This window comes from Onychostoma macrolepis, chromosome 07, assembly GCF_012432095.1.
Source record: "Onychostoma macrolepis isolate SWU-2019 chromosome 07, ASM1243209v1, whole genome shotgun sequence".
NCBI classification, from domain to species: Eukaryota; Metazoa; Chordata; class Actinopteri; order Cypriniformes; family Cyprinidae; genus Onychostoma; species Onychostoma macrolepis.
This window is the reverse complement of record NC_081161.1, coordinates 16,011,690-16,038,050: the sequence shown is the minus strand read 5'-3', so window position 1 is coordinate 16,038,050 and position 26,361 is coordinate 16,011,690. Positions and strand designations below refer to the sequence as shown.

Sequence of the window (26,361 nt, the reverse complement as noted above, 5' to 3'; positions counted from 1 at the left end):
TTGCTAATTGGCAGCTAGCAAATGTCTACTACATTAGTTTTGAATCTTAGCATCTTAATGAATTAAACAGTAATATATATTTATTTTTAAAATGTAATTCAAAGTACAGAATTACTAAGCTGTATGGCAAATACACACAACAAATACTGACACAGAAAAGGTAATATTTACCTTACATTTTTGGAATCCTGTGAGTGAGGTAGAGATTCTGTTTCCATAGAAACTAGACTTGTTGCTCTTTGATAAAATGTCATAATAAAAGCCTTTTTTCATTGTTGCTGTAAGGACTCAAAAGTGTGGGACAGGCACATTTAGTTGAAAAATTCCTTAAAATGATCAGTAAATAATTCAAAACAATTTAAGATGCTATAAATTAATTTGTATATTAAACAATTCCATTTGAAATCATGTCAAATTGTATTTCAACTAGCTTATTTTATGTATCTCAACAGAGTTGTGGGACATGAACAAAAATGATTTTTGGACCTATAAATGCTTCATTAATTATATGTATTTTTTTTTTTTTTTTTTTTGTCAAGGTGTGTAATGTCACTGTGAATATATTTATGACAAATTTTAACTTAAATCTAAAATTTCACTGCTGCATGGGATTTAAAAGTTGCAAAAGTTATATATATATATTTATATATATAAACTTACCATTTTCATAGATATTTTTATGTTAAGTTATCATGGCAAATGAGTTATGTATGTATAGGAAACAAAAAGGCACCCTACAGTGATATTGACCCATCAATGTTTTCTTATGAAAGGCAGCCGCACTGTCAGAAGTGAACGCTCTCTGTGATTGATTGGTTCTGTCTAGAAAATAGTTCTATCCCACACAATTATTCGTTAACATAGGTTATTTGTCCAATTCAATGCATATTGTACGCATTAATTTTTTTGTTGAATAAACAAAAGCTGGTAAAGAAAACACACCTTAGTATTAGTATAGTAATATTTTTTATTTGAGTAACGATTTCGATACTCGCGTCAGTATAATATCGATACTTCAGGATCGATACGCTCATCCCTATTAAATAGCAGGTTTCAGACGGGCCGTCCAGTAGATCAGTAACCATGACTGCACTGGTTCTGTTGTGTCTCGGAGCCTTTCTTCTGTACTTGCAGTTCAGAATTCGGCGACCCAAAAACTTCCCCCCTGGACCCACTCCTGTTCCATTTTTTGGAAATTTGCTCAACTGGACCGCACAAACCCGATAAAGGACTTTGACAAGGTAAGCAAATCGGTCTCAAACACACTGGAGACTGCTGCCTTAAAAACACATTATTATTGGTAGGATATTCACACTGAAATAAGTGATGAAAGTAAATCAGACTTCATTCATACAGTATGACAGCAAACACATGCTGCTGTGAGTCTGTGGTCTTCAACATGAATGTTGTTGTGCAGTTTGCTCAGCGCTATGGGTCAATCTACGGGCTGTTCATTGGTAGCCAGCCAGCAGTGGTGTTGGCCGGTCAGAAATCAATCAGGGAGGCATTGATCACACAAGCGGCGGAGTTTGCTGGCAGATCAGACAACATGATGTTCAGTCATGTAACAAATAGCAAAGGTAATGCAATTTAAACAAAATGCAGCCATCTACTCATATAAGTGCATTGCACTCAGCATAGAATCAAAACTCTCCCTGCTGGGCTTAAGGGCTTCCTAATTATTCCTAATTCCTGATTACTTTGTTTGTTTAGGGGTGCTCATGGCAAATTATGGAGAAAGTTGGCGAGAACATCAACGCTTTGCTCTGACCACACTGAGGAACTTTGGCCTTGGAAAGAGAAGTATGGAGCAGAGGATTCTCGAGGAGGTCAAATATATCTACTCTCATTTGGAGGAATCTGCTGGTATATACAGTCTCCTCACTTGTGACAAATTTAATCTTTTTATCAACATAGTTCATTTATGCAATCACATGTTCAGAGTCTAATGTTTAAATATAGACATTTTAATGATCTTAAAAAAAAAATTTAATTTCAAGAATGAAAACATCTCTTATCTCTACATCCCTACCAGGAAAGTCAATTGACCCTGACCATCTGTACCACCAAGTTGCTTCAAACATCATTGCCTCAATCATTTTTGGGTTGCGATTCAATTATAAGGATGACTATTTCCAGACATTGATCACAGACATCGAAAAACTTGCAAAGATTATCATTGGACAATGGGCAATGAAAAGCAAAGACACTGTTTATTTACACTGAATGCAAATAGCCAGCCTTGTCTCAAACTCAGTTCCTGGAGGGCTGCAGCTCTGCAGAGTTTAGCTCCAACCAGCTCCAAATCACACCTGCTTGGAGCGTTCTAGTGATCCTGAAGACCTTGATTAGCTGGATCAGGTGTGTTTGATTAGGGTTGGAGCTAAACTGTGCAGAGTTGAGACCAGTGTGCTAAAGGCTATTTACACAAACTCTGCCCACATTATTACTTCTATTTACATTTTGTGTAAACAAGATGCTTTTTATAATCTGCCGTTATTACACTTGCAGTACTGCTGCTGCCAAAAATAAACGATAAAAAGTAGAGATTGTAGTTTGTGCACAAATGGATAGAATATTCACAGACAGACATTTAACTTAAGTATTTTATTTTGAATTACAGCTCTACGAAATAGCCCCAATGTTAAGGATTTTCCCACTGCCATTCTGCAAGGCTTTTCATTATTTTGCGGGGATCAAAAATCACATTCTTAAAGTTGTGGATGAGCACAAGAAGTTGCATGTTACTGGGGAGCCCAGAGACCTGATTGACTGTTACCTGGAGGAGATGGAGAAAGTAAGATATACCCTTAAGTGTTTGTGTGTGTGTGTGTGTTTGTGTGTTATGTATTTTTATTGATTTTATCAGCACAATATGAGTTTAATATTCTTTTATTTACAATGAATTGTTAGTGGATTTGTTTTGTTTTCAGAGAGTAGATCAGGGCACCACATTTGACGACTCGCAGATGGTCACTTTGCTGTTTGACCTGTTTGTGGCTGGAACTGAAACAACCTCAAACACACTCCGAACTTTAAATCTCTATTTGATGACCCACACTCATATGCAGGGTAAGGGATGTGGGTAAGATGGCATGTTCATATTTTAGTTTTGTGACTTGTTCGTAGCATTCAGTCTTTCAATGTGGGCTTGTGTCTTTTAATGTCTATTTAAATCCATTTTCAGAACAATGTCAGCGTCAGATTGATGAAGTCCTTGGTGATTGTGAACATGTCACATTTGAGGACAGAAACGCCATGCCTTACGTTCAAGCAGTGATTCATGAGGGTCAGCGTGTTGCTGACATTGCTCCTCTTGGTATGTTTCACACCGCCACAACCAACACTCAGCTCCAGGGCTACAACATCCCAAAGGTGACATTTACTATGATTCTTTTTTTTTTTTTTTTGGCAACAACTTTCTTTGCATCACAGTTACTCTGACACAAATAAAAAATGACAGAAGAAAGAGTAACTAAGAACAACTATCCATTATTTAATCTTAACTAATCAATCCATTACCAAATTATTATTGCAACCCCTAAACAGCAATGGAGGATTGCTAATTTTGTTCAAAACATTTGCTCTTCCAGGGGACAATTATCATCCCCTATCTGTCATCTGCTCTCAGAGAGGAAAGTCAGTGGAAGTTTCCCCATGAAACTTCTTGAATGATAAGGGGGAATTTGTGAAGCCTGATGCATTCATGCCTTTCTCTGCAGGTATGTAGTGTGTTGAGGTCTTTAAATGATAAAACACAGTGGATCTTTATCAGTAGCAACTCATTTATCCTAGTGCCAGTGGCTGTTTAAACTCACATACTGCAACAATACATAAAATCAGTAGAAAGCGCATCCATGTTTTAGAAAGGGAACAAACGGCGTGTTTGTGTAATGTACATTTACCTTGTTTTCTAGGATCTCGTGTGTGTTTAGGAGAAAATCTAGCTCGCATGGAGCTCTTCCTCATCCTGGTCACGGTGCTGCAACGATTTCGTATGGTCTGGCCAGAGGATGCAGGAGAACCGGACTTCAAACTTATATATGGTGGGACACAGTCAGTGAAACCTTACCGTCTGACTGTACAACTACGTACACCGGGGCAGACTTGTAAATCTGTTTTCTGAACACATGTTGCCCGTCTGTGACAACATGCCCCAATAGTGGGTTATGTTGTCACATCACACAGGGTAAACTATGACAATGGCATCTGCTATTAAACCGATACTATTGTCAGCTTTTCAGCAAAAGTGAAACAATTATGACGCACAAGACATTAAATTAATGTGAGCACAAGTGAAAACACGCACAGACAATTATAAAAAAATACCTCTGTCCTAATATGAAGAGTTGCAAAAACATAACTCCGTTTTTAACAATTTTCAAAAAGCATGTTTTTTTCATTGTGCGTTCCAATTAATCTCAATCAAACTATAGTTGGGTTATTTTAATTAGGTTAAAAATAACTAAATACTGCTAACTAACACAATAAAACGCAGTTATCTGTTTTCGCAAATAAACTCTTCATATATTAAACTGAATGGGGTTTTATTGTGTGCGCAAAATAAATTAACTGTTTAAAATCAAAATACAAAATCACTGCAAGGAAATTTAATTACTCCTATTGTCGCCCTTGTGCCAAATAGCTACGCATGTTATTGGGGAAACGCTGATCACAACACTTGGAAGCTTTATTGCATTTTTATTTTATTTTTTTAACAATTATTTACAACTGCTCAGCAGAACTGTTGTGTAATAGTGTTTTAATCTCTTTTTTTTATTTTTTATTTTGAATACAAATAAAATGTACTACCACTTACAATATTGCATTCTCTTCAATACAAAACATCCAAGGTCACGATTCCTCCTCTTTTACGTTCACGTGTTCTTCCAGCTGCTTTTGAACAAAGAAACATCATATGAGTGAAAATTGAGCAACAACGAAGCTTCTATATCAAGCTCATATTAAGAACAGACAATATTTTGTTTCTCTTTTCACAAGGGTAGAACCAGCAGTAATATAAAGCCCAAACAATAGACCAATAGCTCCCAGAATCACACAGACATGGAAACTTGGAAACTAAAGTTTTCTACACTTGATACATAGAGCTCATTAAAAAAAATGGATGTTTAGTCAATATCAACTATTTAAACGATTTTGAGCATATTATTCCTAATCCTGATTTAATGTTTAATTGCTTACCAAACCATATTTTAGCATAGTTTTGCAGTGCACTGACTGTTCTATCAGAACAGCCAGCAGGTGGATTTCTCAATTTCAGTGTTGCAACTAATAACCACATATTGGACCTGGTCTACCAGAGGGCGCTGGGGGGTTCAAAAACCCGAATCTCCATTGAGATTCATTCATTCATTCATTCATTCATTCACTAAATGTAATTGCTTATATACACTATATTGTCAAAAGTATTGGGTCACCCCCTTCTAATGAACAGGTTTGACTACTTTAGTAACTTCCATGAGTACAAATCTTAATGTTTAAGCATATAATGATATTCTAGGGAATTGTGTGCTTCTAATTTTAAAGCAACAGTTTGGACAGGACCCTTTTCTATTCTAACATGACAATGCCTCTGTGTATAAGGCAAGGTTCAAAAAGAAATGATTGATTCAGTCAGTGTGGAAGAACTTGACTGGTCTGCAGAAAGCCAAGTCCAAATCAAGCTGAACACCTCTGGTGTGACTTTAAATGCAGATCTTGAGCAAAAAACTCTTTACTAAACACCAATGACTTGTACATACACTATATGGACAAACGTATTGGGACGCCCCCTTCTTTAGAACAGAAAAAGGCACTTCCAAAACTGTGGCAACAAAGATGGAAACATAATTCATGTATTTAAAAATTGTATTTCCATCTCTGTTGCAACAGTTTTGGAAGTGTCTAAAATGACTGTACCCATATGTACAAGTCATTGGTGTTTGGTAAAGAGTTTTATGCTCAAAAGTTAATAGAAATCCAACTCAGTATCTTTATAAACTAATTTCAGCCGCCTTGTCCAGTATGTTAAATGATTGTGATTGGGTTTGGGTTTGGATAAACACTTAAATATCTGAATAATGGCACTGATCAAAGTCAAAACTTATTAAATTTAAAATATATGTTGAAAAGTAAAATTAAAAATAATAATAAAATAAAATGGTCATCAACCAGGACTTGATTAGGCTAAAAATAACTGCCATTCTACAATGCATCTTTTTTATGTCCATATGTTCATTCTTTTCTTCCGTATTCTGTTAATAGATATTGGTAAATGGGCACACATAAGTCAAATCTGAAAGCTCTAGGGCTAGTAAGGCTTGTCTCATGAATATTAATTAGGAGACATAACTAGACCACCCAGGAATGCTGGAACACCAACCACCTAAAGGTAGAGCTTTTGCCAAACAAAGTTGTGTCCTAAAGTTTTAAGCTATAATCTCTTTTCATAATTCATTTTTTATTATCATAATACACTTCTAGGCTATAATCTATAGGCTATAATAGTTTTAGGCTATAATCTCACTTCATAATTCATTTTTTATTATCATAATACACTTCTGTCATAATGCACTTCGACTAGATTTTAAGGGGGAGATCAAAACACACCTATTGTAGGCTACTGTAATCAAGGATCCATAAATTGAAGTTTTCCAGAATGCAAATACACTATAATTTAAAGAAGGAATAAGCTGGTTCTGTCAATCATTGCATTTGTTAATTATAATTACTGCATTTGTCATTTCTTGTTGGGTCACTTTGACCATTACAATTTTTGAATTGTTGGAAATATTGGTTAATCTATATGATTTTGTGACTTATTCTCATTTATGATCATGAACATGCCTGCAAAAGACTTTGCTGTGTTGTTGTTGTGGAATGTGCATACAAAATTTCTGATTTTGATGTTTACGGGCAACTACAATGTAATTTTATGTCAGTTTCCCTGTGAGGGTATTTGCATTATAGATTTAGCAGACCCTTTTATCTGAAGAAACTTGCGCTGAAGGCATAGATATTTATCAGTTTGAATTGAACCCATGATCTCAGCGTAGCCATGCTCTAGTTTGAGGGACATCACACAGAAGAAGTGCTTGTCCACATTTCTTCTGTTTAAAATGTTGTTTTTCAAACCAAATGTTAAAAAATAGTTACAGTACTTTTTATAATGTTCACACAGGTAATAATAAAAAAAGTTTATGAAATAGGTAATATTAAAAACCATGTGTTTATTTTATAATGTATGTATTATAAAAGCACATGTTTTTAAAAATAAATAACCTTGGCGCACATAAGTTTGAGTTACTGATAAATGTTTATAGATCAGTGGTAAGAGGTGTTTGCTGTTTTTGCCTGATTTTTCCCTTTTAATGATTCTTGATTAATTGTATTGAAGCCAGTTAGGGTCCAGTTTGACCCCCACCATAAAAATTGTACCCACATAATAGCTACAAGGGTTTTAAAACTCCACTTTCCTTTAGGCAACCAGAGAGGAAGAGGAAATGCTGACACTCTTCCTCTGAAGTTTTCAGAGTTCACCCAAATACACAGAGACACACCTACTAAGTTTACACTCATAATACGGACCACCAGCAATTCTTTAAAACGTCTTCACTCACACCGTGTGATTATTAACTTTTGCTGAAACTTTGCGTGCCAAGGTTTTTCCCAAGGTTATTTATTTTAAAAAACAAAATTGCTTACTGATGCCAAAATCACATAACACGCGCACCTCCGACAGGGGTGTAAGGAGTAGCTGGACCTGCTGCCTGTTGTTCTGGACGTTCGTTTTCTTTTCGCCTTCAGCATTAAGGACACGAGTCCGTGCAGTCTTGTATTGTATGATGTAACACATACGCTCTCAAAATCAGTTCCGCCACCTGTGCGCTTTTATTTGGTGACAGCGCGATGAGCGCGTGATCGACATCACCATTCGCTTCTCCTCTCGGAACTCTGGCGGGATGTCAGCCGCGGATCGTAGAAACTCGTCCAAAACCGGGAACGGCTTGGAGTCCGGTCCGGATGGAATTCGGACGGTACGCAGAGAGCTGTCGACTGAGTACACACACAATGAATGGGATAATGTTATGGAGTCTTCATCCAGAGGTAGGGACGCGGTTGAGCAGCACGACCAACATAGAAGTGTTTTGCATGTGTGTGATGCATTCATATGTTAATGAACGTATGAAGTTGATCTAAGTTTTGAATAATTTGGTCATACATATTGCACTGCCTGATTGGCTACTGGCTAAAAATCTCCATTTAAACAATTTATAAATAGGCCTATGAAAATCATATTTTCTTTTATCACAATTTCTCAATTAGCCCAAGTGAACATATGGGAGAATTCTAAATAATTGTAGTAGTTTTTTTGGTTTGAGCAGATGTTGCTCTCCAAGTGCTTTGCACTGACTTCTAAGCACAGAAGAATGGAAATCTAAAATTCTTGGTATTTCTTGATTTATGAACATTGAATCAGTTGGTAATCCTTTTATTAAACTTTTCTGTGTCCTTTACTTTCCATCCTGTTATTCTTTTGTAAAATCCCTGAAACTAACAATGACATCATCCTCCAGGAAGTGACATCACCATTTTAGTGGGAATGCAACAGCACAAACATCAATATATAGGTATTAATAATGGATTGATGTTTTGTGGTATTAACATTCAAGTGATGAAAGCTGAGTTTACACCCTCATGTAAGCTACCTGTATATCCTACAATGGTTAACAGGTTAGTTTGTTGTTTAAGGGAGTGTGTCAATTTCTTTTTAGATTTTAAGACCTCAAGAGGAAGCATCAAAGGTACTTCAGGAGCTTCTGATGATAATATACCAACAGGTGAATCCGGCTCTCCATATAAAATACTAACTTCCTCTTAATACACTGTGACTGATGTGAATAAATCCTGATGACTTTGTAAATTGCCTCCATTCACATAATAATAGAATACTATGTAGAAAAACTGTCCAGAGTTGGCAGTTCTTGGTCAGCGTACTCTGAGACGAGCTTCCAAGTCACTTTACTCACCCTTATGTCATTCCAAACCAACACGAAAGAAGATTTTCTAAATAATGTTGGGAACCAAACACTTTTGGTGACCGTAGACCTCCATTGTAATGAGAGATTTCTCTAAATATCTTCTTTTATGTTCCACGGTAGAAGGAAAAGGGTGAGTAAATGACAGAATTTCAGTTTTTTTATGAACTATTCCTTTAATTGAACTCTGACCCGTTTCTTTGGTGACACTCAAAAAAAGAGTAACTTTTAGAGATCATACATTGGACTTTACAAAGCCCATTGACTGTCATTTATTAACCCTCTCCATTAAACACAGCAGTGAAACATCACATGATTATGGTAAAATACAAAATCTAAACTTTGGAATGAATGTTTTAGATTATAATTGAATAGTAGAACTAGACCTGGAATTTACAGCAGTATAAAGGTTTGGTTTATTATGTCACCTTATACTAACTGACTGGCCTCTTTACATCACTAATTCACTTTCCATACACATTTACTAGAGCTGACTGGAGTATTTTCCATGTGTAGGTTGATCTGTTAGTGTTGGATGCGAATGTTAACTGTATACACCGTTTCCTGTTGCAGTTTTGGCTATGCAGCTGGCTATGGTGGAGGGACCAGACCGACTTCCTGCCGATGAGGGCACACAGGAAGTGCTTTGCAGGAAACTTTGTGTGCTGGAAGCTGACCTCTCAGGGGTCGTGACCTTAATCTCTGTATGGTCATCCCTATTCAAACTACATCAAATATTCAAAACCTATCTGAAATGTATTTCAGATAAATGCACACATTTAACACACTGGCTTCCCTGTCTTGCAGGAGTTGTCTGCTCATTTTGTATCCATCAATAGTGAGGAAAGGACTATATTTATCACCTTTAAAACACTTGAAGAAATATGGAAGTTCAGCACATACCACAAAATGGGTCTGTTCTTATTTCAATGCCACATATATACTATTGTATGCATTTATTAATAATATCAAGTACTGTAAGATTCAGACAGGTGCACTACCATAGTTCGATTTTTTTAATATGTTTCTTTAGTCTCTTATTTATGCTCACCAAAGCTGCATTTATTTGATTCAAAATACATATTGTGAAATTATTATGATTAAAAGCATCACATGATCCTTCAGAAATCTGAAATGCTGATTTGGTGCTCAAGAAACATTTATTATTATAATCAATGTTGAAAAAATTTTTCTGCTTCATGTGGAAACCATGATACACTACCATTCAAAAGTTTAGGGTAAGATAGATTTGAAAAAGAGAAAAAGGGAAGAAATATTACTTTTATTCAGCAAAGATGCCTTAAATTGATCCAAAGTGACAATAAAGACACTAAAGAATGTTAAAGAGGATTTCTATTTCATAAAAGTACTGTTCTATTGAATTTTGTGTTCATCAAAGAATCCAACACTAATAATAATAACCAATATTAATAACTTAAGCACCAATAATAATTGAGCATCAAATCAGCATATTAGAATGATTTCTGAAGGATCAATAATCGGTAGTGTATATTAAAAGATAATATATCTTAAGACTTACCAAATGTGTAATTTCCACCAGGCTTCTTGGGTCAGTGTATGGAAAACCTTCTCATGAACCAGGAGTTCTGGTTAATCTCCCTTGATCAGCATTCAGGAATTGAGATCTCAATTAAAGAAGAGACACTAAATCTGATGTATAAAGGCTTTCTAATGCAAGAAGGTTATGCACACTATATTCTTTATATTTAATTTCAGAAACAGACTGGCACACGTGTGAGTGAATATCACTGCTATTTGTAATAAAACAATATTGTTTACTTTTTAGGGTCTTTCTTTGGATGCTGCACAGCAAATCAGATGTTTGATAGCTCCACGTCAGGTAGCGACCTTTATCTGGAGAAGGGGGATATCGCTTTGTTTGAGCCTCCATTCCTAGGATCAGGGTGGACAGTGCTGTCACTCGCAGATGGGGCTAGAGGAACCAAACCAAAACCAGCTCTGGAGCCAGTCATTCCCTTTCATGAGTATGTGTCACCTTCTGAATTTCATATTAACTTGTTGACATAAAATCAACAGAACACAGAACTAAGAACTTTTTTTTTTTTTTTTTTACTTCCCAAGGTGGTTTCTAAAGTCCTGCCCAGAGAGTATATTAGTGGGTGGTGGAAAGGACACAAGTGACCTTCCCTTCCAGATTGGTGAGAAAATGTTTAAATAATTGTATTTTATTTCATATATCCTGATTTGTGTTTTGCAGTCGGTAAGATTTGGTAATGCTTTTGAAAGAAGTTTCTTAGGCTCACCACGGATTTTATTTGATCAAAAATACAGTAATATTGTGAAATATTATTACAATTTAAAATAGCAGGTTTCTATTTTAATATGTTTTAAAATGTAATTTATTCCTGTGATGGCAACGCTGAATTTTCAGCAGTCATTAATTCAGTCTCCAGTGTCACATGATCCTTCAGAAATCACTGTAAAATGTTGATTTGGTGCTAAAGAAAGATTTTTTTGTTGATATTAGAAACATTTTCTTAATGTGGTTGAAAATGGTTGTGCTGCCAATAATTTTTTTTAGGATTCTTTGATGAATAAAAAGTTGAACAATTGAAAATTGTGTAATGTAAAAGCCTTTACTGTCACTGAAAAAGCTGTAAAGCAAAAAGCTTTAGAATAATGAAAATGATTGAGGATAAGTGGAAGTGGATATTATATAAGCTGCACACAAAATCTGGAGGATTTACTCTGAGATTTATATATTTAGAAGCTTGAATTCATTTAGAGGATTTTTAGGAACTAAAAATAAAATAATGTAACAGTGTGGCATTGTCATCATCAAAATTTAACTCTACCACAATTGTAACAACATCTCTCACAGCAGTAGGGGTCTGTGAGACCACAGAAGAGTATGATGCCGACGGGCCAGATGAACTGAGTTTCCAGGCTGGTGAACGGATCATCATCCTGGGCCTCCTGGTAGCCTGTTTTGAGAGGTTTATGGGAAAATTGGAGAGAACTGGGGATATCGGACTCGTCAAAACCAACCTGGTCAAAACAACCAGTTCATTTTGTGAGTAAGTGTTGCTGTCATTTTATGAATATTTCAAGTATTATTTATGTTGTGTGGTTTGTCTTAAATGTCAGTTTTCACAATTTTATGCATGACACTTTATAACTTTATCTTGTGCTTCCATTACAGCAGAGGTGTAAAATACTTGAGTAATCCTACTTGATAATCTTAAGTATTATTTTGGGGGATTTGTACTTTATTCAAGTACAATTTAAACTGACTACTTGTACTTTTACTTGATTACATTTCTGAAGACAAAACAGTACTTTTTACTCCTTACAATTTTATTTCAACTTAAAAAGTACATTATATTTTTATTTTATCTTATGCACATTAAATATGGTAAACAGAAGCTCAAACGTGTTCTTGACATGAGAACCAATGATCATTGTTTTCATGCATCAAACACAAAGTTCTGCTTCAGTTATGACTTTCATCAGGTAAATGTCTGGCTTCAAAAGTTCACCATCAAATGAGGTAGTTGCGTTTCCCCAAAAAAGTTGATTAATTATTCTTTGTTTTGATAGAGCCATTAGCTGTGTAAAATATTGGGTGAATTCACAAGATTAAGTGCAAATAAAATCATTGATGAAAATTTAAATATAATTAATATTTTTGTGGGAATTATTAGTTTTTTAATTAAATGTTACAAATCTCCAAAAAAGTGTTTAAATGAACATTGTATGTTTACTTAATTGTAATTCATATTGTGATGTTCTTACCAGGTAGTGGATAAGTTGTTTTAATAATATGTCATTATATGACGCATTGAGTAGGAATTTTGACTCTCAATGAATATTTTTTAAATCTTAATAATTACATGATTTGCTCATTAATTCATATATTTAGTCGCAAATAATTATGTAGCAATATTTGCTAAGAAAATGCCCAAATAAAAATGCCCCAAATAAACAATTAAAAGATGAATTATCCTTTTAGACAATGACGTAGACAACACAAAAAAGTGGCCTTTCAAAACGTTAATGTTGTATGTTTTAATTCTATGACTCTCCTCATTAATTCAGCCCATTCTTGCATTCTGTCTGGAATATGTTTCTAACCTCTGCATCACATTGTTATTAAGTGATAGTTCACCCAAAAATTAAGATTCTCATGTCGTCCAAGATGTTTATGACTTTCTTTCTTCAGATGAACACAAGCAAAGATTTTTAGTCCGTGTAATGCAAGGGGACAGGACCACTATAGAAACAACACAAAGTGAACACAACAGTCAAGTTAAAAATATTAGTATTTGTAATTTTCTTACATATGCCTACCGTTTCACTTAAGACGACACTGATTCATTAACAGGGGTTGTATGAGTTACTGTCATATTCACTTTGTGTAGTTTTTGAAGTGTCATTTTTGGAAGTCCCATACTTGTCTTATTATGCGAAGAGGGATGATTTAGATCTTAGTTTGTCTGATAAATCTGATAAATAAAAGTCATATATATATATATATATATATATGGGATGGCATGAGGGTGGAAAGGATGGAGTTTCCTTTTAATTCCTTTCCCTGCAATTTTGTGTGTGTGTGTGTGTGTTCCACTGTGCTGCATTTTAATTGTTATCGCTGCACTAGATATGTGTTTGACCTGTGCCATTGAATTTTGTTTAGTTTTCTCCCTTTAACCAAACTTCTGTATGTCTGTCAGAAAAAAAAAAGTACTTCTACTTTTTTAATACTTGAGTACAATTTAAAGTTGTACTTTTACTCAAGTATGTTTTTGGCCAGATACTTGAACTTTTAATTGAGTCAAATTTTTGAGTACTTTTTACACCTCTGCATTACAGATCATCTGACATATTCTTGAAAGACGAGGACAGACAAATTGCTACCTTGGATCAGGAGAAAATAGAAGAGGACACTATTGCTTTATTGAAGAAAATATGCCAGTCTGATGTTGGCACAAACTACAAACTTGGTAAGGCTCACAGGGATTTGAATCTCAACATTTTAGCATTTATAAATTAAGTTTTATTTGCCTTTACAACAGTATCTGTGCTATGAACAGGATTTGTCTAAGAAAAAACTACTAACATTTTTTTTTTTCTACCAAAAAGAGGCGTTCCTAACACACCACAGAGGTAGAATTACAGGCACAAAGCAAAAACACATCAATTAAAGTCTTGTATTCTGTATATCCTGGTCGTAAGCTTTTCTTTTGTGTGGTGTAAACACAGCTAAGAACCTAAACCATCTTTACTGCTCCACCTTTGGGAACATAAACTGAAGATTAAGAAACTAATTTGTCACTGCCAGAACTAGTGACCTATACAAGAAATGCCAGAACAAGCAACCAACACTAACAGGATTCAATGTCATTTGTTCAGGAATACTCTTGACATGGTTGACACACTAAAAAACTCAAAAATCAGTAGAGTTGCTCATCCAGGGAAGAACGCGTGGTGCTCTGAGACCAGCAATCACATTGCTGGAAGTGCTGGGGTTTTCCCTAATACAAAGAGAGATGTGCTGTCACGATTTTGTTGTTTTAATTGAAGATTCAACCAATCTGATCAAAAGAATCCTAAATGCTACTGCGTATGATTCAGTAATGTTGTTGTGAAGTTAGCTCCATACTGACCTGTCCTGAGGAAGCGATTTCGACACATCCCAGACAAAAGATGGCGCTGAAGTTACATGCTTGTCCACCTCTGTAAGGCACAGACACAATCCAATGTTAAAATGCCCATATTATGCTCCTTAAGTTCAAAATTTTATCTCTGGGGTATAATAATTTGCCATTAACTCAGGATACAGATCTAAGTGTTACCTTCATCCCAGTCTTCATCACACACAGGCGCAGTCCAGGTGCTCACTGGGATGTGAAACTTGCTATCGGTCTTGTCACTGCCCACTGCCATTGTACATTAAGCATTAAGAATTCATCATGCACGGAGCGTGTCTGCAATAATCCAACATGATGAAGGTGAAAGGGTAAAACAGAGCTTACCGCAGGTGTTATTAACAGAGCAAGTCCGGTCCACACAGGTTAAGATGTGAGGGGATAGCTCATGTTTTCTCATTAAGTGGCGTGCATTGAATGGACAAGTCCATAATTCACCAACCAATTCAGGATGATTCTACAAATGACATTAAGATCACAGATATTTATCAGTGCTCAATACTTTTAAAAGTCTTAACATCGTAATGAAACAGAAGTAGTTTTCTTCTAGGAATGCAAGTCTAGTTGCTGATATTAAATCAGTAACTTGGTAATAACTTAGCATGACATGACAGTTTGGTAAATTCATGCTATAGAATTCATCCATGCAAATGTTTAATTTAATTAAATGTTTTTTGACCATTTGACCTCGTAATGTTATTCAAAATGTCAAAACTCGATCTTCCAGTATGCTCAGCCAGCTGGACCAATTATTTAGTTCACTTAAACTATACCCCTTTCTTATAATTGACTGCAAACTAACATTCTGCCTCCATCCAATCAACAACCGACTGACAGAACATCGGCTTGCACTGAACCACAAGAATAGTGTTAAATACAGACTAAATCCAGAAGAACTGTGGCAACGTCTCCAAGACACTTCAAGAAACCTTCCTGCAAAGCTACAGCACTGTTAAAAGTTTAAGGCATTTGCAGGTTTCTTGAAGCATTTTGGAGACGTTGCCACGTTCTTCTGTCTCAGTTTGTTCTGTTTCTTCATGTCATTCCAGACAGACTGGATCATGATTGGATAAGATCTCTGTGTGGAGCACTGGCTGTTGTCAGACTCCTTGTGCAAACTAAAATCTCACTGGATTATTACAATTAATGGCAAAATGAATGCTTGGAAATATAAACTGATATTTCCTACTGACACACTACAGCAAAAGATAGAAATAGCTGACTTAAAACCATTTTTAGCTGGTGAAAAAAAATACTAGTGTGCTAATTTTGGCCAACACTGTATTTAATCAATAAAGGACTTCAATTCTGCTTCATCATAGCAGTCCATCATAGCTGCTTTGTTGTTGCATTCTGGTGTGGGGAAACAATCCCATTAGACTGAATTTACTATATATTTAAAAATAAAATAGTTGCTGAATCACTGAAATGCTTGTAAGGCAGCCATACTATAGCTGTCAAATTACAGATTTTCCTATTTTTCACTCATTTACAGTACATTTTGTAGGTACATCTGGACTATTAGCAGGGGTTATTTAGCATGTTAATTAAGCTACTTTAAGAACTTTAAATAATTGTAAGTAATCTTGTGGCCCCATTGAATGTTTACTGGTTAAGAACTGATAATGGCTCATAACAGAACAGTGTGGGGATGAATAAATTAAGAAGTAAGAGGGGTTGTTGTGGAGGCCTCTGCACACGCACCTTCCTGCATTTGATGAGATGGTATGGGAACCGACAGGCCCGGATCAGATGATGTGGGTCATAGGGGCACAACAGCAGTTTGTCAGGGTTGCAGAAATCTGTAAAACCCGTAATAATGAAAGCAACTGTAAAATAATATAAACCGATGTCTTAGTTAGTGCTGATGTTATAGCGCTCCATCATCAGCACTACCTGCGGTTTACCTTGAACTTCTTCCCACCGTGGAGCTGTAACAGCGGGCTTTGAGTCTCTGCCTTTCTTCGGCATCTTTCTCAGTCACTGTCCAGCGGATATAAATGCTAAAAGAGAGCGTCGTTATCACTAAAACAGTCGTCTAACGTTACCAATCGCGGTGCTTATAAAAACAAAGCTGTCGTTACGGTAGAGAGAAATAATACTCAAGATTGCGCGGGTTTTCTTTACTGTGTTTGTGGGTTATATTTGCACATAAATTACAGACAGACAGCACAGGGCCACAACAGTTTTGAACTTACAAAGATGGGACGTTACTGTTGTATGTTCTTCTGCCGTGTAATCAATAGTTCTATCGCACCTGGCGAGATTTACATTATTTGGCCACTTGAGGCGCTAAAGCTCACGGAAATGAACCAACATGACAGGAAACATGAATTCTTGCTTAATTAGTTTCCTTTAACAAACGTTTGTTTTATTTGTTCTATCTATCTATCTATCTATCTATCTATCTATCTATCTATCTATCTATCTATCTATCTATCTATCTATCTATCTATCTGTCTATCTGTCTATCTGTCTGTCTGTTCATTATTTGTTTGTCCATTCAGAGCAAATAAAATGAAACTATTACTAGCTAATTATTTAATCAAATTTTTATATGTGTAAAGAGACATTTTTGTATATTTAAATGACTAATGTCTAGATTGATGCTAGGATGGGCTAATTGAAATAATGATTTGTTTATTTAAACACATTTGTTTATTATTTTATTCTTTGTCTTCAGACAAGACTCATCTGACAGAATTAAACAACCTAAAACAGAAAGTCAAACACATTTTGAGTGAGGTAGATGAGTTTCAAAGAAATGATGTTTCATCAGTCAGCATCAAGCAACAGATGAAGAAAGAAGCTGATGATACAGAGTCGTCCCGGGAAACCCCACGTTTTTCTGTCTGCTTAGAGCAGGACAACACCAGCAGTCCAGATGAACATCATGCACTGCTTTCGTTCTTGAGCAGCCGTGACCACCAGCCGGAGTTCCTGCTTTTGTACAGGGCTTACCCAGAATTCCTCATCTCACATTTCAAGGGTCACTCTGATGAAGAGGAGATAGTGGCGTATTTGGGTGTAGCCCGAGAACTGGCACGAAAGACGCGTGATTCGTGGGCGCAGAGTCGAATTTGTTTTCTTCTTGGACAGCTTTGTGCAGGGAGGTCAAAGTTCTCTCAAGCTCGGGTTTATTTTGAGGAAGCCTTGAATGTACCCAGGGACTGTTTCACAGACATGTTTCTGCTCTCTGCCATTTACTCCAACTTGGCATTCGTCTACCTAACACAGAAGAACCATGAAAGATTTTTCAGTTTTTCAGAGCGCTTGTCTGCTTTGTTGATGGCTGTCCCTGATTGTTTGTTTGGCTGTGAGGATCCTGAGGTATTAAAATATTTACTAAAAAAAGCCATCCTGGCTAAGAATCAGCCTGCCGAGGCACGGGCCTGCTTCCTTCTGGCGAAGCTCCACCTGAAGCTTAAAGACGGCATGAGTGCAATCCCATTCATTGAACGGCTTTTGATCCTTGCTGATGAAGTTCCTGACGCATGTGATGAGACATTGAGCCCAGTTTTCCTGGTGTTAGCAAGACTCTACAGTGACCAGAGACAGCCACGTTTGGCTGAAAGCTGTGCAAAGCGAGCATCACTTCAGGTGGGTGCTATACCTTGATAGTGGTTTCAGAAAGCACTAGATTAGATAAATTATATAATATATGGATATATTAAATAAAACAAATTTATTTATAATAAAAAGTTAATTGTTATATCATTAAATTTATTTAATAATTTGTAATTTAATTTTAAAATTATTTAATAGATAAATAAATTATTTAAAAAAATACATTAAAAAATTAAATAAATTAATAAAATAAAAAAATAATAAAAAAGATTTGTTCATTTATCCATTGTCTTTCACAGCAAAAATTTAATTATTTTTTTTTTAACAAAAACAAAATGATTAGATTTTGTTTAATTAAACAGAATAAATGAAATAGTTAATACAATTATTAATATATTTAATTTATTTATTTAAAAATGAACTACATTTTTAAAATTATTCAAATTAAATCAGTTGATTTATGCATTCATCCGTTCTCTTTCACAGGTAGGAGCCACCGTGTCACACTGTCTTTGTAGTATCTCACTATTGTTGGAAAATGCATCAGAGCTGTATGGAGTGGCCGTCCCAACACAAGTGGCTCCATACTTGACCTGTGCCGCTGCTGTAGGGCCCTCCAGCAAGGAGCCTGTGCTGGGTCATATCCACGCCCTGTGTTTGTCCTGGCTCTTCCATATCCACAGCATGCCTGACAGAGCTGTTCGCTACATGTCCACTGTCCTCAACCACAGCAGTATGTCCAGTGTTGGCCAGTCAGACACTACTGCAGCTCTGCTATGGTTGGCTTGGCTGTACATCTGCAACCAGCAACCCGGCACAGCTCTGGAAGTGCTAGACGCTGTGCTGTCATCGCTTCCCGAGCACTGTACTACTCAGTTAGAAGGAGTGGTTTACAACATGCGGGCCATTTCATACAGACATTCAGCGGACATCCGACAGGCTGCTGAGAGCTACCGGGCTGCAATTGAGATATGCGAGGAGTTTGAGGATAGACGTAACTGGGCCATAGTACTGGCCAACTTTGGATTCATGTGTTTGCAAATCAAGGCAAAAAGATTGGCAGAGGAATACCTCACTCAGTCGGTGGAGCTGTTCTCTGAGCTTGAGGACGAAGAGCATGAACTCAGTTTTATTTTAGTGCTTCTTGAGTTGGGGAAACACTTTGTTTCCCAAGGAAACCATGAGAGTGGGAAGATATACTACGAATGGGCCCTGATGAGTGCCATGTTTATCCATCACATTGATAGTAAGTGCTTATCATAATTGTATTAGTGCAAGTATCAGTATTTAGAACGGTTTGATGTAAGGAAATCTATAGTGAGACATACCAGTTTGGTTTCTGATTGTAAGTCAACATAAAACCACAAATGACTTTATGTAATTTCTTTAAGGGGATAATTCAAACAAACAGAAAAACTTTGCTCACCCTTGTTTCATTCCAAACCAAGACATTTTCGTTCAGTGAACATATTTTTTAATGAAACCTGTGAGATTTCTGTCTGTTGAAGGTCCATTCCACCTAAAGTTTGATGTTTAAAAAAAAAACAATAAAAACAATCAATATGAATTGAGCAGTTTAATCCATTCCAGTCTTCTGAAGGTATGCCATTGCTTTATATTATGAACAGATTTATTTAAGGCTTTTATTAACATACAAACATTGATTAATGCACATACATAGAGCTCATCAAATATGGTAAATGGAAAGTCAGCCATATTTGACATGTGAGAACAAACCTGATTGGTTCTTGCATTTTGCTCAAACATGCTTGTGACATGTGAGAACAAATGTGTATCTTATTCATATTGATTACTTTTACAATGTTTTTATCAACTTTTTAAAGCATCAAAGTGTTATAAACTTACAGTGGAGAGAACAATCTATCAGTTTCATTAAAAATATCTTCATTTGTGTTTCAAAGATGAATGAAAGTCTTGTGAGTTTGGCATGATACAAGTGTAAGTAAATGATGACAGAATATTTATTTTTAGGTGAACTATCCCTTTAATACTTGTCCCTAGTGTTGTTCATGTCTGTGGACATTATTCTGAATAAAAAAAAAATGTATTCATAAATTTAACCACCTGGCTACATTCGATTATGTCCACATCCAGTCCAGTTTATTAACAGGTTTGCTGATCACCAGACTTAACCTGTCAAAAATATATTCTTCTTTGTATGACAACAGGCCAGCTGCAAGCCACACGTCACCTGTGTCAGCTATACGAAGAGGTGTGTCTGGATGAAGCCCAGTGTATCATCTACAACGAGCACCAGCTGAACCTTCTTCAGCAGATAGGAGACAAGAGCTTAGAGGGAGAGTTACTGGAGAAGATCAGCCAGCTGTACCTGAACCTGGCTACCGAGAAGTGAGATCTGCTTATAGAAGATTTAAGAGAGATGCTCTGAGCATATACTGCAGTACAAGGGATAGTTCATCCAAAAATGATCATTTACTCACCTCACTCCTTCTGTGAAACATAAATGAAAATTTTTGAGAAATGTCTCAGTGTTTTTTTTGTTTTGTTTTTTTTTCATCAAAATTACTGTTAGTTATAACCAATTGGTCAACATTCTTCAAAAAGATCTTCTTTTGTAATAAACGGAACTCATGTAGGTCTGAAATGACATGAGGGTGAGCAAATGATGACATTTTATTTTTTGGGTGAATTATGTAATAAAGTTCTCACTCCATTTATGTATCCAGGAAAGGACTTAGTGGTTTAGCCCAAAGTTGTTGCAATAATAATGAGTTGCCAGTAGCAAGGCATCACACATTATTATAATGACTGCAGACAGCCTTACTAAAGTTGGTCATGTCATCTCACAGAGCCAATAGAGCTGCTTTAGATTACACCAAACGAAGCCTGGGCATCTTCATCGACTTGGGCAAAAAACGCAAGGAGGCTCATGCCTGGTTAAAGGCGGGAAAGATTTACCACATCCTCCAACAGACAGAGCTAGTGGACCTCTATGTGCAGGTGAAAACTGCCTTCATTTTTGCATTTCTGCTTAAATTTTTAGGAGTTACTGTTACTGAAACCATAGGCAGGGATATTGTATATACCTAATTTGTCTAAATGCATTGACTGATGTAATATAATGGTGAGAACACACTACCAACTCCTTCAGTATCTTTTATAATCATCTAAGTTGCACCTCAGAGTGTGAGTTTTTATATATATATATATATATTATATTTATATTTACAGTAGCTGTAATTTATTTTTAGGAATTGTAATACTTCTATTGGAACTTATAAGGCATTGTTTCTAATAATTAAAGTTTTTCATTTAATTTAAATTTTTTATTTTATATTATTTTGATTTGATTTCAATTAATGAAAAACATTTTTAATAGTTTCAATGCTGGTGCAGCGCTGTAGTCTAGACAAAATATGGCAACTCAAGGAAGCTAAAATATTTAGATATGTTTTCATTTTTGGCCACTGCTTAATTCCCACACTTTTGTTTGTGTTATTTCATAATTTTAATGACTTAAATGTTGAAACAGTAATAAGGAATGAGTAGGTGTGTCTGTGTCTGTCTGTCTGTGTGTGTGTGTGTGTGTGTCTGTCTGTCTGTGTCTGTCTGTCTGTCTGTGTGTGTGTGTGTGTGTGTGTGTGTGTGTGTGTGTGTGTGTGTGTGTGTGTCTGTGTGTGTGTGTCTGTGTCTGTCTGTCTGTCTGTGTCTGTGTCTGTGTGTCTGTGTCTGTGTCTCTGTCTGTCTGTCTGTCTGTCTGTCTGTGTCTGTCTGTCTGTGTCTGTGTCTGTGTCTGTCTGTCTGTCTGTCTGTGTGTCTGTGTCTGTCTGTCTGTCTGTCTGTCTGTCTGTCTGTGTGTCTGTGTCTGTGTGTCTATGTCTGTCGGTGTGTCTGTGTCTGTCTGTGTGTCTGTCTGTGTGTCTGTGTCTGTGGGTAAGTACCAGGGACAGCATGCCATGCCAAAATTGCATTTCAAATATGATATTGCTGGACATTTGCTTTAGAGGTGAATTAAAGGCCTGTTCTCTATGTAACAGGTAGCCCAGGACATGGCTTTGAGCACAGGAGACACACTCTTCACCCTGGAGATGTTGGAGGCAGCTGGAGATGTGTTCTTCAACAGCTCACAGGACAGGGAGAAAGCCATCTGCTTTTACAGGGTAGGTCGTGTACACGTTGTTGATGAAGAGGGAGGTCTCGTGTTGTTATTGCACTCTGTGACTGTCAGGTCCCTGTTATTTCCGTTATTACAATATTGTTTTATTAGAAAACATTAATCACGATCATAATCCTTCAGTTTGTTTGTCTGTGTGCTGTGAATGTGTGTATCTGTGTGTTCATAAGGACCGAGCCCTTCCCATCGCGGTGAAGACGAGCAGTGTGCGCTCTCAGCTTAGGCTGTGTAATAAGCTTTCAGAGCTCCTGCTGCAGCTGGGACAGTGTTCAGAGGCCATTGAGTACGCTCAAACTGCATTAGACATTAGCACAAGTCTGGGTAGGTTAACACATGTGCACAAACTCAAGCACTCTACAGTTTTGTATGTTTAATTTGTATAATATAATGTGTACATTCATAACGGTCTGGCAACATTTTCCCCTTAAACCCCGTTATGCAGAACTGTGGCTTTCGTTGCGACTTTTCTAAATCCAAGTTATTCATTGTATTATACTGACTTATGATCCTTCACAGATTGTGGCTTTCTGCCAAATATTTAGTCTGTTTTGAGAATAAAGCACATATGGTAAACTCATGTTCATGACAGTACACAGCCAAAAAGCTTTGAAGACAGATAACAGTCTTTCCCTTCATCTGTGTATTTTCTCACAGCTGATGATTTAAATGAGCGGGTGGCATTCCATCGACTCGCCACATTGTACCATTGTCTGGGTCAGTTTGAAATGGCAGAGCACCACTTTCTGAAAGCCCTGTCCCTGTGCCCCTCACCCCTGCAGTACGATGAGGAAGCCCTGTACTATGTCAGGGTTTACAAAACACTTGGAGACATCGTCTTCTATGATGTAAAGGTAAGCCAGTGGACGTGTGCCTTTTGGTTTAGCCAATGTTTTATCGCGATGATAAAACAAGCAGAGACCAATAATGTGAGACTGCAATAGAATTAGAAATCAGTGTATGAATAGCTTACTTATAGTTGTCTCTACAAATTAAGTTGGGAGAAGTGACAGTCAAAATTGAGCAAAAAACCCAAAACACATTAATCTCCAGATTCTAAATTGACCAGAAGATGGCAGTCTAAATACATACTCGGTAAATTATCATTTATTCACACCTCAAAATAGAAGCTTATTCATATTTAGAATGAAAATATATTTATATTTAATTAAATAAAGCACATGCTACATCTAGGCATGTGATCATCTAAGGACGAAAAAGAAGGAAAACTTGTTTTTCCTTGTTCAATATGACTATATAATAGTACTTATTATTATTCAAAATATTATTGTTTTATTATTGTTTATATATTATAAAATAAAATAAAATATATAAATATATTATTTGTATATATTACTAATAATTCTATTGTACTCCAACATAAAAAAAAATGAAAATTTAATAATAATAAATTTACAGAATAACAGTTAAATTACATTTCTGTTCAATAATTCGTATAAATATTCAAGGATGGCTTAAGTTTGAACTATATAGCTTTTTTGTTAGAAAATTTGGAAAAGTTTATCTTTTGTTGACAAAAGATAAATGATTCTCATTAAAGATGGGCAGATGGTTGTCATATTTTGCTTTTTAAATATATGCTACAAGTGACCCAAACCCACAGCACATATGGAGTTCATGTGAAGCAGCATTTAGCTGCTCTGAGACACTGAAAACACTGGCTTCTTGCATGTAAATGAACACAGTGCAGTCAGTGCTTTACTCGTGCGACGGCCAGTTATCAACCAAGTATCACCGTTTTATATATAATCACCATTGCTTGTGTTTTACTAACATTTGGCATTTGGTGAGTTTTAATTTTGGACTAACGGTGTTCCAGACACTGCTGCTAGATGCAGTGCGGAAGCTATGGTATCCATTAGGGGTATGGTATTGACAATAATCATGATATTTAAAAAATGAAATATTGTTATTGTGTCAATTAGGGGTGTTGTGATATCCTGCTATTGTCGATAACCATGATATTTCAAAATGAAAAGCACACAGCACTAAACTCAATAGCTACTAAAACTTTAATCTCTTAGTGGAGTAATATTTTAATCTCTTAATAGAACAATAATATTTTAATCTCTTAATAGATCAATATGACTAATATTTTAATATCTTAATAGAACAATGACTAATATTTTAAACACTTAATAGAACAATATGACTAATATTTTAGTCTCCTAATAGAACAACAGGACTAATATTTTAATCTCTTAATAGAACAATAGTTACTAATATCTTCTCTCCCTCTGTATTCAAGGACCCATTTGATGCTGCTGGCTATTATCACCTGGCCTTGGCTGCTGCTATGGATCTGGGCAACAAGAGGTCTCAGCTAGAGCTGTGCACTCAATTGGCCACCATCTATCACAACTGTCTCATGGACCGTGAACTCTCGCTGTTTTTCTACCAGCGAGCGAGAGCTTTCGCTAACGATCTCCATATTCGCCGTATCAACCTGGCACCAGACTACAGCTTCAGGACCACAGCCCAGTACAAAAACACAATAACTGGGACAACAAGATAGAGCTGGACTCTAATGGGATATGAAACTTCCACTGCATGCTTTTGATTTGACTTGTGTGTGAATTTCCCATGTTTACTTTTATTTGCTGGATGTGATGTATATTAGTTGATTTACGGAATGTCTGACTCATGAGACATGTTGATTGGTCCGGCGGGTGTTTACTGGAGTGTAAGCAATACAACTTTCAGGCATTGTCCATTTGGCACAATATCCCATGTTGGAAGTAACCAAAAACAAATACAATTTTCTTTCTTTCTTTCTTTCTTAAGGAAAATAATTGTCTAAAATTGTAGAATTTGTTGTTTCTTGTTTTCTTGTTTAAAATCTTATTACCTTTGTTTGACACATGCAAGTGATGTCAGTGAACACATTTTTACCTCAACAAGGGCTGTTCTGTTTGTACTAAGTGCAGAGAATGACAGGAGTTCTAGTTTTAAATAAACATGTTCATGCCTGGTGAAAAACATGACTTGGTCAAAATCCTCCCAGTTCAGTGGAAACAAATCCACTGGCACTGTAGGGTCGAGTGCCTTGGCAGAATTCAGATGTATGTGCTAAAAAGAAACTATGTCACCCTGGTCACCAGTAAAAAGTGAATTTAATATTTAATTGCTTACAGTATAATGTATCAAAGTAATTTATAGCAACGCAAACCTTGAGTACTAGTGAGCCCTTGTCAAGATTCTACAAACACAGTTCTACTCTTTTGGTTTTCATCCTAACGATAGGTCTGTTGGTATCCAAGCAGTTTATGATGACTCAGTCCAGATCAAATAGGGGAAAATCAGCAGACTTAGTGCACTAGAGTAAGCTGAAATAATGATGTTTGAATTTTTGTGTCATGTTTAATAAGACACTTCAGCATATTTACAGTGTGAACTGAATGTAATGTTTTCAGACATTTAACTGCATGTTAATTGCAATTAAATTAAAATGTACTGTAATTTAAATATTAAATGCAATTGGTTGAATTTAAGAGTGTTTTGTCCCACTTAAGCACGAGTAATTTCATTATTATTTCTGTTTTCATAATGGAATGTGGTTAAAGTATGCTGTAGAATGTACTGACAAGCTAAAATATACTACTTTAATGTCATTTCTATTGAAATTATATTCTATATTCCATGTCATGCATTTGTATTTGCACATTTGTAATGATGAAGTTGCAATTTAGTACTTTAAAGCTGTTTTTATGAGCCGAATCAAGGCAGAAATAGTCCAAAACACATGAAATTAAAACAAATGCCATTATTCATTAAAAAAAATAAAGCGGCGTGAAGTAATAGCTGATTCGGTTCTCTGAAGCGAACTGTTCGAAATAACCGATTCGCGGAAATGAGTCGAACTTCCCATCACTAGTGCGTTTTGGGGTAAACG

The 26,361-nt window shown here is 36.1% G+C and overlaps 2 protein-coding genes and 1 pseudogene across 4 annotated transcripts; 2 read left to right on the top strand and 1 right to left on the bottom strand.

The window, feature by feature from the left end:
- The first annotated feature begins 889 nt into the window (after positions 1 to 889).
- LOC131544396 (cytochrome P450 2B4-like) lies at positions 890 to 4,836 on the top strand (annotated as a pseudogene).
- Positions 4,837 to 7,452: 2,616 nt separating this feature from the next.
- On the top strand, positions 7,453 to 25,960 carry LOC131544393 (SH3 domain and tetratricopeptide repeat-containing protein 1). Of its 3 annotated transcripts, none has more exons than XM_058782565.1 (17): positions 7,453 to 8,106; positions 8,775 to 8,840; positions 9,612 to 9,742; positions 9,846 to 9,951; positions 10,600 to 10,740; positions 10,846 to 11,044; positions 11,142 to 11,218; positions 11,905 to 12,097; positions 13,893 to 14,023; positions 17,412 to 18,328; positions 18,782 to 19,541; positions 20,485 to 20,665; positions 21,127 to 21,277; positions 22,315 to 22,437; positions 22,622 to 22,772; positions 23,106 to 23,302; positions 24,718 to 25,960. In XM_058782565.1, the coding sequence occupies exons 1-17, from the start codon at positions 7,962 to 7,964 to the stop codon at positions 24,982 to 24,984; spliced, it is 3,936 nt and encodes a 1,311-aa protein (XP_058638548.1). In that variant the 5' UTR covers positions 7,453 to 7,961; the 3' UTR covers positions 24,985 to 25,960. The 3 variants fall into 3 exon arrangements, with proteins under 3 accessions (XP_058638548.1, XP_058638547.1, XP_058638549.1); XM_058782564.1 differs by having other exon boundaries at positions 11,902 to 12,097; XM_058782566.1 differs by lacking the exon at positions 8,775 to 8,840 and having other exon boundaries at positions 7,454 to 8,106; positions 11,902 to 12,097.
- On the bottom strand, positions 14,072 to 17,063 carry LOC131544394 (gametocyte-specific factor 1). Its single transcript, XM_058782567.1, has 7 exons — positions 16,927 to 17,063; positions 16,636 to 16,731; positions 16,433 to 16,530; positions 15,056 to 15,185; positions 14,876 to 14,959; positions 14,687 to 14,756; positions 14,072 to 14,554 (listed from the first exon to the last, which is right to left on the bottom strand). Exons 2-7 carry the CDS (start codon positions 16,697 to 16,699, stop codon positions 14,467 to 14,469), a joined length of 534 nt encoding a protein of 177 aa, XP_058638550.1. The 5' UTR covers positions 16,700 to 16,731; positions 16,927 to 17,063; the 3' UTR covers positions 14,072 to 14,466.
- Positions 25,961 to 26,361: the final 401 nt, after the last annotated feature.

Coding starts and splice junctions, on each gene's coding strand:
- LOC131544393 (XM_058782564.1), top strand. CDS start 7,962: ATGTCAGCCGCGGATCGTAGAAACTCGTCCAAAACCGGGAACGGCTTG. Junction 9,952..10,599: donor CAGCACATACCACAAAATGG/GTCTGTTCTTAT, acceptor AATTTCCACCAG/GCTTCTTGGGTCAGTGTATG. Junction 10,741..10,845: donor AGGCTTTCTAATGCAAGAAG/GTTATGCACACT, acceptor TTTACTTTTTAG/GGTCTTTCTTTGGATGCTGC.
- LOC131544394 (XM_058782567.1), bottom strand. CDS start 16,699: ATGCCGAAGAAAGGCAGAGACTCAAAGCCCGCTGTTACAGCTCCACGG. Junction 14,757..14,875: donor TGATGAAGACTGGGATGAAG/GTAACACTTAGA, acceptor TGTGCCTTACAG/AGGTGGACAAGCATGTAACT. Junction 14,555..14,686: donor AAATCGCTTCCTCAGGACAG/GTCAGTATGGAG, acceptor TCTTTGTATTAG/GGAAAACCCCAGCACTTCCA.